Source organism: Oncorhynchus gorbuscha, unplaced genomic scaffold, assembly GCF_021184085.1.
Source record: "Oncorhynchus gorbuscha isolate QuinsamMale2020 ecotype Even-year unplaced genomic scaffold, OgorEven_v1.0 Un_scaffold_2769, whole genome shotgun sequence".
In the NCBI taxonomy this organism is placed as follows: domain Eukaryota; kingdom Metazoa; phylum Chordata; class Actinopteri; order Salmoniformes; family Salmonidae; genus Oncorhynchus; species Oncorhynchus gorbuscha.
Genome location: NW_025747190.1, coordinates 9,346 through 23,870, shown reverse-complemented (window position 1 = coordinate 23,870; position 14,525 = coordinate 9,346). Strand labels below are relative to the sequence as shown.

Sequence of the window (14,525 nt, the reverse complement as noted above, 5' to 3'; positions counted from 1 at the left end):
GTCCCACAGCTGGCGCTGCAGAAATGCCCTTCACCACTGCGCTGGGAGGCCAGATCCTTATTGATGTAGCTTGTTAAACCAAATTCGTGGTGTCCAATTCAGTTCATATTAACCCGCCTCAGGCCCAGAAGATAGGATATGCATATAATTAGTAGATTTGGATAGAAAACACTCTAAAGTCTCCAAAACTGTTAAAATAATGTCTGAGTATAACAAAACTGATATGGCAGGCAAAAACCTGAGGAATATCCACCAGGAAGTACTATTATTTTGAAAGGTTGTTTTTCTATTGAAAGCCTATCCACCATACAAAGACTTAGGTCCCAGTTCACAAGCTCTATGTCTTCTTCTACATGTGGCAAGTGGAAATGTCCAGACATCAGCCATGCGCCTGATCGGGAACTCACCTTTCTTGTTTCTCTTTTTCTATTGACAAAGCTTTTGTCCGGTTTAAATATTATTTATGACAAAAACAACCGTAAGGTTGGCATGTTTCTAACCTTTATTGTACTTTTTGTCTGGACTTAGTGCACATGCCTTGAGCATTCGGATTACTGGACAAAACACGCAAACAAAAAGGAGGCTTTTTGTCATAAAGAGGGACATTATCGAACATGTATTATCTAACATGGAGACCTGGGAGTACCACCAGATGAAGATCAAAGGTAAGTGATTACGTTTAATGCTATTTCTGACTTTTGTGGCGCTCTCCTTGGCTGGAAAATGGCTGTATGGGTTTCCATGGCTACGTGCTGACCTAACATAATCACAAATTGTGCTTTCGCAGTAAAGCCTTTTTGAAATCTGACACAGCAGTTGCATTGAGAAGTTTCTTTATTCGTATGCTTAACACTTGTATCGTTTATGACGAGTATTACATAACGCGCCAATGTAAACTGAAATTTTTGGATATCAATATGAACTTTATCGAACAAAACATGTATTGTGTAACATGAAGTCCTATGAGTGCCATCTGATGAAGATCAAAGGTTAGTGATTCATTTAATCGCTATTTCTGACTTGTGAACCCTCTCCTTGGCTGGAAAATGGCTGTATGGTTTTCTGTGACTTGGTGCTGAGCTAACATAATCGCAAGGTGTGCTTTCACAGTAAAGCCTTTTTGAAATCGGACACTGGTTGGATTTACAATAAGTTGATCTTCAAAATTGTGTATAATACTTGTATGTTTCAGGAATTTTAATTATTGGATTTGTGTTTTGAATTCGGCACCCTGCAATTTCACTGGCTGTTGTCGAGGTGGTACTCATACCAGATAGGTTTAAAAATGATTTTTAAGCCTCGAGACAACGATTGTGTATGTGTGCCATTCAGAGGGTAATTAGGCAGCACAAAATATTTAAATGCCTTTGAAAGGGATATGGTAGTACATGCCAGGTGCACCGGTTTGTGTCAAGAACTTCAACGCTGCTGGGTTTTTCATGCTCAACAGTTTTCCCGTGTGTATCAAGAATGGTCCACCACCCAAAAGACACCAAGCCAACTTGACAACTGTGGGATATATTGGAGTCAAGATGGGCCAGCATGCCTATGGATCGCATTCGACACCGTGTAGAATCCATGCCCCAATGAATAGAGGATGTTCTGAGGGTTAAGAGGGGTGCAACTCAATTAGAGGCCGACCTATTATGATTTTTCAATGCCGATACAGATTACTGGAGGACCAAAAAAGCCGATACTGATTCAATCGGCCGATTTAAAAAAACTACCTATTTGTAATAATGACAATTACAACAATACTGAATTAACACTTATTTTACCTTAGTATAATACATCAATAAAATCAATTTAGCCTCAAATAAACAATGAAACATGTTCAATTTGGTTTAAATAATGCAAAAACAAAGTGTTGGAGAAGAAAGTAAAAGTGCAATATGTGCTATGTAAGAAAGCTGAAGTTCCTTGCTCAGAACATGAGAACATATGAAAGCTGGTGGTTCCTTTTAACATGAGTCTTCAATATTCCCAGGTAAGAAGTTTTCGTTATATTTATTATAGGATTATAGGACTATTTCATTAACCTTTGACTATTGGATGTTCTTATAGGCACTTTAGTATTGCCAGTGTAACAGTATAGCTTCTGTCCCTCTCCTCGCTCCTCCCTGGGCTCAAACCAGGAACACAACGACAAAAGCCACCCTCAAAGCAGCGTTACCCATGCAGAGCAAGGGAAACAACCACCCCAAGACTAATAGCGTTTGAAACGCTATTAGCGCTCGCGAACTAGCCAGCCATTTCACTTCGGTTACACCAGCCTCATCTCGGGAGTTGATAGGCTTGAAGTCATAAACAGCGCAATGCTTGACGCACATGAAGAACTGCTGGCAAAAAGCACAAAAGTGCTGTTTGAATGAATGCTTACGTACCTGCTTCTGCCTACCACCGCGCAGTCAGATACTTAGATACTTGTATGCTCAGTCAGATTATACGCAACGCAGGGCATGCTAGATAATATCTAGTAATATCATCAACCATGTGTAGTTAACTAGTGATTATGATTGATTGTTTTTATAAGATAATTTAATGCTAGCTAGCGACTTACCTTGGCTTACTGCATTCGCGTAACAGGCAGTCTCCTTTTGGAGTGCAACGGTTGTTATTGCGTTGGACTAGTTAACTAAGGTTGCAAGATTGAATCCCGAGCTGACAAGGTGAAAATCTGTCGTTCTGCCCCTGAACGAGGCAGTTAATCCACCGTTCCTAGGCCGTCATTGAAAATAAGAATGTGTTCTTAACTGACGTGCCTAGTTAAAAATATATATTTTTTAAAAGAGGCAAAATCGGTGTCAAAAAAATACAGATTTCCGGTTATGAAAACTTGAAAATAGGCCCCAATTAAAATCGGCCACTCCGATTAATCGGCCGACCTCTAAACTCAATATTAGGAAGGTATTCCTAATGTTTTGTACATGTGCATAAAGCACGCACTGGATACAGGCCATGCAACCTCTGCAAACACTAAAACAGCTTTCCCAGTTTGACATATGCCACTCCGGCGGGAGAAATCAATAGGCGGATATCCCAGCCAATCACAAAACTGGTGGGTAAGTAATATTTCTTAAACTTACAGAAGGTAAACAATTTCAATTACTAAATACAATTGTTGACATTAGTTTATGTCAACATTGTGTTTTGATGGATTTATGATAGAAAACATCTACCAGAAAAACGAAGACCCCTTTCCATCGGTTTATCCAGAAATCAAAGCCTTTACTTATGCCTAATTTGTAAGGTGGAAAATGGTTGAAAGATTCAGCAATGCCTTAATTTCCCCAAAAATATAGACTTGGTCTTCATTTGGCACTCAATTTGATATGCTGCTATGAACTTCACATTGGTGCTCATGCGTCCGACGCCCCATCCCTATCTGTTAGCGTCTAAAGACTTCAGAATTGAGCACATCAACCCTCCTCACCTTGCTCCTTGGGCCTGTCTGCGGTGATGACAGCACTGCTGCTGTAGACAGTGGCTCCAGGGGTTGGGCCCATGCAGCCCCCGGTCTTCACCCTGGGGGTGTCGGAGGATGAGGGACCCCCCGCACCCCAGCTGGAGCACCCGCCGTCCATCCCGTTCCCGTCGCCGCCGGGGAAGGTCAGCGATCCGGAGCGCTTGCACCCGACTGACTCGTGGTCAGATTTCTCTGAAGATCTGTCAACTATGGTCATTGTTCATTGCTGTTAGACAAAAACAAATAAATACAGAGGAAGTTAGATAATGCTGTTTCTTTAGATACTACAGCTAACCTATGCTTAGTTGGGATAACTGTGAACGGAGTTGTCTGACAAAAATTGGTCTTGAAGACTAGCTCTGTGGCTAGAGGATGAAAGACTTTTACAGAAACAGCCCCTAAACCACCCAAAAGCATCCTATTTCAAACTCACATTATTTCCTGACAATCTAATGGTTCAGTACTACCATCCTACTTGAAGATGCAGATTGTGCAGAATTCACTGCACTATACGGAATTGTATGTTGTCGTATTCTAAGAACCTGCACAGAAACAGCAGATTGTGACATGGTGATATTACAGACAATGTGACTAACAGGTTTCCAGTGCCTAAATAAATCAACTGATATTGTTAGATATGCCGGGTAGGATTTCAGTGCGTAGGTAGCACCAATCACACAGAGCATCTAACAGGATTGACCCACTAAATTACCAGCAGGTGGTCTGTCTGGTGGTGTAAATGGGTCATAAGTCATGTAGACAACACCACGGCCGTGGGATATAAAAGCAAAAGTAACCTCTGAGGGAAAAGGAGGAGTTCTGCAGACAGTGGAGTAGCCCCATAGGCATGCTCTGCTTATGGTTTGCATTGAATTTACATGTGACACAGAGCTCCCTTTAAAGTCAGATTTTAGTGATACGTTTACTGACTGCAAGTTTGTTGTAATATTTTATTACAACAAAGTTAACTGCATTTGCTCCAGGGACTAGGGCGAAATCCCAAATGGACTCCTATGCTCCAGTGGAGATCTGAGAACATTTGACAAGTGCAAACAATATTGAAATAGCTCCACCTTGTCCTGATAGGTTAGGTGGAAGTTTCATCATATTGCAACTAATTAGAACCTTTAAAACTACCACAAGTGTATAGGGTGTAGGGACTCAGCGTTTGAGTTCCATCTGGGACATACTGGTATAGCTAGTAGATACATTGACCCACAAAACTTTACTAAAATTACACAAAATGATATCACTACAAGTCAGTAGTAGTGATTGATTATGTTATTAGCTAGCTAAAACTGAAGTCAAATGAACAACATTGTAGATAGTAGTAATGACATACAGGAACAATCACCAAAATGAAACCAGAGACTGAAGAGGAAGCTAGGCATCCCACTCCCTCATTTTTTCTGGTTAGTCAATGAACTAACCAGACCCGGCTGCTATCGCAATGCACAATATCTTTGCTATTGGTGCCTATGGGAGAGCCACCACATAAGCAGACCAGAACTGTTATAATTTTTCTCAATTGTAAACGGCCTGAGTAAGACAATTTATCCACCATCTTAACCTGAAATCAGAAGGGTCCTTGCTATCCGAGATCCTTAGGTGACACCAGCTGGATGTCCTCATTGACGTGGAAATGTAAAAATGTTATGGTAAGGGTGATAGTAAGACATTCAGACACTAACTACCTTTATCACCTATTGACGATAGCAAAACACACCCGGTCAGAAGATACTAAGAGCCCCAATGCTTACTCAACATGCAGCGCTTCACTTGCGGTATGGTTTTGGATGCATAAAGGAACACATCTTTCATATCCGCAAGAAATCGTGAAAAGGATAAATCACTATACACCTTGATATGGTTCCCACACTGCCATGTTACAGCGCTTGTTTTAATGAAAACAGAAGGAAGACAGTCGATTGCCTGAGCTAATTAGATAAGCCTCTGAACACCTGTGTGTAAACGGAGACAATTTGCCTCTAAACAGAACATGTAATTGCCAAGGCAGCAGCTACTATTCCTGGGGTGCATACACATGAAGGCACAAAAGAAAACTACAAATGAAACAAAATAATATACCATTACAGCACAAAATGTATAATACCACCATACAACAATTTTAAAATGTGTGCGTGTGTGTATAGAGTGCTAGTATAAGTATGTGTCTCTCTTCAGTGTGCGTTGTTCCATAAGGTGTAGTTTGTTGTTTTGTTAATTCGATTTTACTGCTTGCATGAGTTACTTGATGTGGAATAGAGTTACATGTAGTTATCATGGCTCTGTGTAGTACTGTGCGTTTCCCGGAGTGTGTTCTGGAATTGGGAACTGTGAAGAGACCCCTGGTGGCATGTCTTGTGGGGTATACATGGGTAGCCATCGGACCTGTGTGCTTGTCGTTTGAACAGACAGCTCGGTGCTTTCAACATTTCAATACCTCTCACAAAAGACAAATAGTGATGAAGTCACTCCTCTACTTTAAGCCAAGAGAGATTGACATGCATGTCATTGATGTTAACTCTGTGTACATTAACCATACAGAAATGGTTTGTCGAGTTTAGTATGGAAGAATTTGACTGTTCTGCACAGAGCCCTGACCAAAACCACATCGAACACCTTTGGGATGTATTGGAACAATGACTGTGAGCCATGCCTAATTGCCCAACATCAGTGCCCGACCTCACTAATGCTTGTGGCTGAATGGAAGCAAGTCCCCACAGCAATGTTCCAACATCTAGTGGAAAACTGTTATAGTAACAGAGGGGGGCATCCAACTCCATATTAATGCCCATGATTTTAGAATGAGATGTTTGATGAACAGGTGTTCACATACTTTTGGTCATGTAGTGTATATAATGTTGAGTCACCAGCATAAATAGATACCCAGGCTTTACACAGTGCAAGATCATTAGAGAATAAAAAAAATATTAAAAACTTCTTATGGCTGCAATCCCGTTAACGGGAGCGATAAGACAACAACCAGTGAAAGTACAGGGCACCAAATTCAGAAGAACAGAAATCTCATAATTAAAATTCCTCAAACATACATGTATCATATCTTTTTCAAGGTAGTCTTGTTGTTAATCCCACCAGTGTCCGATATCAAATAGGATTTACGGGGAAAGCACCACAAACGATTATGTTAGGTCACCAACAACTCACAGAAACACACAGCCAATTTTTCCAGCCAAAGAGAGAGAGAAAAAAAGCACAGAGAGATAAAATGAATCACTAACCTTTGATAATCTTCATCAGATGACAATCATAGGACTTAATGTTACACAATACATGTATTGTGTTTGAAAAAGTTCATATTTATATTTTAAAAATCTGAGTTTACATTAGTGCATTACATTCACTAGTTCCAAAAACATCCAGTGATTTTGCATAGCCACATCGATTCAACAGAAATACTCATCATAAATGTAGATGATAATACAAGTTATACACATGGAACTATAGATATAACTCTCCTAATGCAACCGCTGTGTCAAAAAAAAGTTTAAATACGAAAAAATAAAACCATGCAATAACCTGAGACGGCGCTCAGAATAAGTCACATAGCGCCACGTTGGAGTCAACTGGAATTGGCTTTGGGGGTGACCAGTTTAATATACCTGCTGGAGCGCATGCTACAGGTGGGTGCTGCTTTAGTGACCAGTGAGCTGAGATAAGGCGGGGCTTTACCTAGCAAAGACTTAGATGACCTGGAGCCATGAGAGTCTGGAAGGAGAGTTTTACAGTCTTACCAGACACCTTGGTATTTGTAGTTGTCCACATATTCTAAGTCAGAACCGTCCAGAATAGTGATGCTAGACAGGCGGGCAGCAATCGGTTTTCTGAGCATGCATTTAGTTTTACTGCATTTAAGAGCAGTTGGAGGCCATGGAAGGAGAGTTGTATGGCATTGAAGCTTGCCTGGAGGGTTGTTAACACAGTGTCCAAAGAAGGGCCAGAAGTATACAGAATGGTGTCGTCTGCGTAGAGTTGGATCAGAGAATCACCAGCAGCAAAAGCGACATCATTGATGTATACAGAGAAAAGAGTCGGCCCGAGAATTGAACCCTGTGGCACCCCATAGAGAATGCCAGAGGTCCAGACAACAGGCCCTCCGATTTGACACACTGAACTCTGTCTGAGAAGTAGTTGGTGAACCAGGCAATGCAGTCATTTGAGAAATTAAGGCTGTTGAGTCTGCCAATGTGGTGATTGACAGAGTCGAAAGCCTTGGCCATGTTGATGAATACAGCTGCACAGTATTGTTTTTCTTTTCATCAATGGCAGTTATGATAACTTTTAGGACCTTGAGTGTGGCTGAGGTGAACCCATGACCAGCTCTGAAACCAGATTGCATAGCGGAGAAAGTACGGTGGGATTCGAAATGGTCGGTGATGTTTAACTTTCGAAGGCTTTCGAAGACCCTAGAAAAGGCAGGGTAGGATATTGGTCTGTAACAGTTTTGGTCTAGAGTGTCTCCCCCTTTGAAGAAGGTCTTTGGAGATCTCAGACGATATGAAAGAGGTTGAACAGGCTAGTAATAGGTGTTGCAACAATAATTTTAGAAAGAGAGGGTCCAGATTAGAGGTTGACTTATTAAATCGGAATAGCCGATTAGGGCCGAATTTCAAGTTTTCATAACAATCGGAAATTGGTAATTTTGGACACCGATTTTATTATCATTTTTTTTTACACATTTATTTCATTTTTATTTAACTAGGCAAGTCAGTTAAGAACACATTCTTATCTTCAATGATGGCCTAGGAACTGTGGGTTAACTGCCTTGTTCAGGGGGAGAACAACAGATTTTTACCTTGTCAGGTCAGGGATTCAATCTTGCAACCTTACGGTTAACTAGTCCAATGCTCTAACCACCTGCCTCACGAGGAGCCGGCCTGTTACGCGAATGTAGTAAGAAGCCAGGGTAAGTTGCTAGCTAGCATTAAACTTAATCAATCACTAGTTATAACTACACATGGTTGATGATATCACTAGTTTATCTAGCGTGTCCTGCGTTGCATATAATCAATGCAGTGCTCATTCGTGAAAAAGGACTGTCGTTGCTCCAACGTGTACCTAACCATAATCACCAATGCCTTTCTTAAAATCAATACACAGAAGTATATATTTTTAAACCTGCATATTTAGCTAAAATAAATCCAGGTTAGCAGGCAATATTAACTAGGTGAAATTGCGTCACTTCTCTTGCGTTCATTGCATGCAGAGTCAGGGTATACGCAACAGTTTGGGCCGCCTGGCTCATTGCGATCTAATTTGCCAGAGTTTTACGTAATTATGACATAACATTGAAGGTTGTGCAATGTAACAGGAATATGTAGACTGATGGATGCCACTCGTTAGATAAAATACGTAAGAGTCCCGTATTTCACTGAAAGAATAAACGTCTTGTTTTCGAGATGAGTTTCCAGATTCTACCATATTAACCTGTTAAGTCGACCCTCTACTTTTTCGAACATTCTGTTAAAAATCACGCAACATTTCAGCGCCCTGCTACTCATGCCAGGAATATAGTATATGCATAGGATTAGTATGTGGATAGCAAACACTCTGACGTTTCTAAAACTGGTTAAATCACGGCTGTGACTAACAGAGCATGAGTTTCATCGAATAGCGCAGGAAAACCTGATCACTGAAAATGGAAATAAATATCCTTGCGCTTACTTCCAGGAATTGTTCAAAGTGAACCGAATTACATGAGACCAAGGTTTCAGCGCCTACAGCTACCACACGTTGTCTAGAGTCTTGTCATTTGATTCGCAATTGATTCTTGGTCTAACCGGTTCAAGGGAACTCCTTCCCTCCGTTCTCCGACCGGATGTTTTGGTCGAGCTCTCTCGGCAATGTTTTTTTTTCCAGATGACACCTATAGAAGTTACACCGCCTCCTGATGAATTTTATCGCTTATTAACATGTACTAATACCTAAAGTTGCATTACAAAAGTATTTCGAAGTGTTTTGTGAAAGTTTATCGTCAACTTTTTTAATTTTAAAAAATGACGTTACGTTATGAAACGCTCTTTTTTTCCGCTTATCATACAGTCTACATAGAACGATATCTAGGCTATATATGGACCGATTTAATCGAAAAAAAGACCCAATAGTGATTATGGGACATCTAGGAGTGCCAACAAAGAAGATGGTCAAAGGTAATGAATGTTTTATATTTTATTGTGCGGTTTGTGTAGCGCCGAATATGCTAATTATTTTGTTTACGTCCCCTGCGGGTCTTTTGTGGTGTTACATGCTATCAGATAATAGCTTCTCATGCTTTCGGCGAAAAGCATTTTAAAAATCGGACTTGTTGCCTGGATTCACAACGAGTGTAGCTTTAATTCAATACCCCGCATGTGTATTTTAATGAACGTTTGAGTTTTAATATATATATGCCATTTAGCAGACGCTTTTATCCAAAGCGACTTACAGTCATGTGTGCATACATTCTACGTATGGGTGGTCCCGGGGATCGAACCCACTACCCTGGCGTTACAAGCGCCATGCTCTACCAACTGAGCTACAGAAGGAACTAATACTATTAGCATTTAGCGTAGCGCATTTGCATTTCCAGAGCTCTAGATGGGACGCCTGCGTGCCAGGTAGGAGCAAGTGGTTAATGACCTAAGGCTTGCATTTCTGTGTGTAATTATGTTATAATTAAGTCTAGGACTTCATAGAGCAGTCTGAGTGATGATAGGCACCAGCAGGCTCATAAGCATTCATTTAAACATAACTTTCGTGCATTTTGCCAGCAGCTCTGCTGTTTATGACTTCAAGCCTATCAACTCCTGAGATTAGGCTGGTGTAAAGATGTGATGTGAAATGGCTAGCTAGTTAGCGGGGTGCGCGCTAATAGCGTTTCAAACGCCACTCGCTGAAACTTGGAGTAGTTGTTCCCCTTGCTCTGCATGGGTAACGCTGCTTCGAGGGTGGCTGTCGTTGTTGTGTTCCTGGGTCGAGCCCAGTTAGGAGCAAGGAGAGTTAAGGAAGCTATACTGTTACACTGGCAATACTAAAGTGCCTATACGAACATTCAATAGTCAAAGGTATATGAAATACAAATGGTATAGGGAGAAATAGTCCTATAATTCCTATTATAACTACAACCCAAAACTTCTTACCTGGGAATATTGAAGACTCATGTTAAAAGGAACCCCCAGCTTTCATATGTTCTCATGTTCTGAGCAAGGAACTTAAACGTTAGCCTTCTTACATTGCACATATTGCACTTTTACTTTCTTCTCCAGCACTTTGTTTTTGCATTATTTAAACCAAATTGGACATGTTTCATTATTTATTTGAGGCTAAAATGATTTTATTGATGTATCGTTTTGTCATTATTACAAATACATTAAAAAAAAAAAAATTTAATCGGTATGGGCTTCTTTTTTTTGTTTTAGGCTGTAGTTATTATGGGCTTCTTTTTTTTTTGGTTTTAGGCTGTAGTTATTATGGGCTTCTTTTTTTTGTTTTAGGCTGTAGTTATTATAGGAATTATGACTCGTCGACTATTTCTCTCCACACCATTTGTATTTCATATACCTTTGACTATTATTGGATGTTCTAATAGGCACTTTAGTATTGCCAAGCCTAATCTCGGGAGTTGATAAACTTGAAGTCATAAACCACGCTGTGAAGTAAGCATTGCTAAGAGCTCCTGGCAAATGCAGTAAAGTTTGAATGAATGCTTACGAGCCTGCTGATTCCTACCACCGCTCAGTCAGACTGCTCCATAAAACCATAGACTTAATTATAAACTCAACAGAAATACAAGCCGTTGGTCATTAATATGGTAATCCAGAAACTATAATTTCGAAAACAGAAATGTGTATTCTTTCACTAAAATACGGAACTGTTCCGTATTTTATCTAACGGGCGGCAACCTTAAGAAAGGCATTGATGTTTATGGTTAGGTACATTCATGCAGCGATTGTCCTTTTTTCACAAATGACTTTTTTTTCAATCATCCCCCGTTTGGCGAAGTAGGCTGTGATTTGATGATAAATTAACAGGCACCAAACCTTTGACCTTAGGCAAATTGATGTAGTCAGAGCAAGAGTCCAAAGCCTGGGGCTGCATTTTTATATATATTTTTTTTAACCTTTATTTAACTAGGCGAGTCAGTTAAGAACAAATTCTTATTTTCAATGACGGTCTGGGAACAGTGGGTTAACTGCCTGTTGAGGGCAGAGTTACCAGCAGGTGTCTTGATAATAGAAAAAGTAGCACAACGTGCAATTGTTTTGGAGTCGTTTAAAGAATGATGAAATAGAAATGTCAATAAATAATCAACACCTACATGCTTTTGAAAATGATTCAGAAATGCTTAAATACTTCTAACCACAAACTCAAGTAATCACTTTTTTTCCTTCCAATTATTATGCATGCCAACGTATTATCAAAGAATTAAAGCTGTAACATTTTGGGTGACCCGGACCAAATTCATATAGAAATGTGGTATAAATCTGTCGTTCTCATTGAAAGCTAGTCTAAGAAGTGGTAGATGTGTTCTATGTGCGCGGTTTCTGTGATTCCATGTTGTTTTTTAAAATATTTCCCTTTTGTACAACAGCGCAAAACACAATATTTTTGGTTATGGAAAATATATTTCAAAGCTGTTTAGATGGTACATTGTTTCTCTAAACTATACTTGCTTGTTTTGTCAAACTGAAATTAGGCTAACTATTAGAATTTTAGCAACCAAGAAACAGAGGAGTGATTTTTAACAGTAGACAAAAGTGATCATGTCAGGTGAAAATGATATCAAATATTTTACCATTGCAACATTTGACAATCACATTCACTGTGGTTGTCTGAAGCATGCACAGCTAGCAATGCATTCATGATTTGTTATTCCCCATCATTTTCAACAATGTCAATGAGCGTCATAACTATTTTTCCTTTGCGGTACCTCAAACTGTTGTGATTACCAGCCAAGAAACTTTCATGAGTTGATTTTTATGCCAGGATCAGACTGTCTGGGCAGTGTCTTAACATGATCCTAAAACCTCCGGAGCTGGGAGTTTTTTTTAGTCTTAAAAAAATAGCTTTTAACAGGATTCCTAGGACCTTTTCTGAGAAGCTTTGTGAATACGGGCCCTGGTCTCATCTCCACGCAATTGGTGAAGTTCATCATAAACTTCCTTCACCAAGGAGTGGAGTTTAGTCCACCAGTAAGGTCCTTAAAAGCCAATGAGTATTTTAGGCTCCTTTAGTCCATTATTGGGAGACGGCTTAAAGCTGCAATGTGCAGAATCGCACAGCCAATTCCTGGTTGCAAGTTTGCTTGTTTTATCACAAACTGAAATAAGGGAATGTAGAGCAGGGGTATTCAACTCTTACCCTACAAGGTCCAGAGCCTGCTGGTTCTGTTCTACCTTTAAATGAACTGCACACACCTGGTGTTCCAGGTCTAAATCAGTTCCTGATTAGAGGGCAACAACTGAAAAGCTTCGAGGTCCAGAGTTCTGTTTGAGGGGTGTCGAGAATAATTGTACTATTTAAACAGCTTAGAAATATTTTCTGCTGAAACTTGTGTACAAAACCAAAAGTAAAGAGGCAAAAACGAAACTCAAGGGAAGCATAGAAATAGCGCAAAGAAAAGATCGAACCGCTTCAATGAGAATGACAAGAGCTATTACTAACATTTCTATGTAAATTTGGTGGAGTAGACTCAAAAGTTATATAATGCAGCTTTACGATTATTAAGGTTTGGAGTTCATCCCAAGGATCCCACTAACGTCAACCAAATCAGAAGAGCGGAGACTTAGCTAGCCAATTAGCTAATACATTGGCTTTCTCTGGAGGTCCCTATGATTCAACCAGCATTTCAAGCATCACCATCCGCACAGCCAACTGCCTGTGCAAGAAGCTAACTAACATTACCACAGAGAAAGCTAATAGCTAGCTAAAATAGTACTACCAATTAGAGACGCAATTTCCCCAGATTATTAAAATCACAAACACATTTACATCGATTAAGCACTTAAATAAAAGTAGTATTCGTTGGATTTAAGTGGCTGTTTCAAACAAATAATGTTACCTAGCTAACCAGCCATTAATGGAATTACTTTTTACACACGCACGTTTACGACAACTGTTCCCTCCCACCTCTGCCTGGCAGTCTGGCTGGTTGAGGCTTTAACGAGATAGGCCTCTGACACGCAATTCAAAAGGAGATCAGAAAATAATGTCAAACTTTCTTACCGTGTTTTTGTAAACAAGTGTTCGGAAAGTAAACAATGTATTTCTTATTAACAAGCAAAGACTGTCTAAATCAGAGGTGTGAGTGCATGGTAACCACAAACGCCATGGTAACGGTGAAACGTAGTTAATACTGCCGAAACATGCTACGGCGATGAGCATTGTGCTAGTGGCTAGTTACAATGCTAGCTAGCTGGCCTTTTCAGTTGTAAAACAATAAATGTGGTGTTTATATACGGTTCCGTGATTAACCTGGAGACAAGAACCCCGAAACATTTTAGCCTTCCCAGGTTTATCTAAACTGAAAATATGGCTAGCAATGTAGCTGCTAGGCTAACTACGTTCTAAAAGGAGGGGCTCGAGATTTAAAATTCACTGGTGGTTGAACGCTTGCCTCCGACATGACACTCAGTGAGCCGCCCGGTGTAAGCCAACTACAGCAAAACCCAATAGGTTAAATTGTTTAGAATTCATCGAATATATAACTAAAATGTTAAGTATTTAATACAACAGAAATACCCTTACCTGTATTTTTTCACAAATGTATTATTCGTGTAGGTCCATTTCTTATTTCAAGCGGGGTAGTCCGTCGGTGAACAATGACGTAGCTATTTTCCCCACGGGCAAATCCGGGTACTACCGAAGAAAGGCAACTCTTGATTCGCTTAGGCTCCGTGTGGAACGTGTTCATATGAGTCGTAGAAAGCACGTACACGTCTGACCTTTGTGTCGTGAATACCGTGCTCGACTTGTCTTTATACTATATATTTTTAAACACAGCTGATGGGGAGTTTGTATACATACATTATATTTGGTTCGTTTTCAATCCGTAGGTGTG

At 40.1% G+C, this 14,525-nt stretch overlaps 1 protein-coding gene across 2 annotated transcripts in view; it reads right to left on the bottom strand.

Annotated features, from left to right (window-relative positions):
• The window catches only part of LOC124026556 (ubiquitin carboxyl-terminal hydrolase 42-like), a 25,965-nt gene extending 11,440 nt beyond the window's left edge, over window positions 1–14,525 (bottom strand). The window contains exons 1-2 of one of the 2 annotated variants that reach the window (XM_046339466.1): window positions 14,213–14,525; window positions 3,434–3,692 (exon numbers count right to left, since the gene is read on the bottom strand). In XM_046339466.1, the coding sequence (XP_046195422.1) occupies window positions 3,434–3,683 (250 nt within the window). In that variant the 5' untranslated portion in view covers window positions 3,684–3,692; window positions 14,213–14,525. Of the gene's footprint in view, window positions 1–3,433; window positions 3,693–13,690; window positions 13,714–14,212 lie in introns of those variants that run through there. The other variant, XM_046339467.1, reaches the window with a different exon arrangement.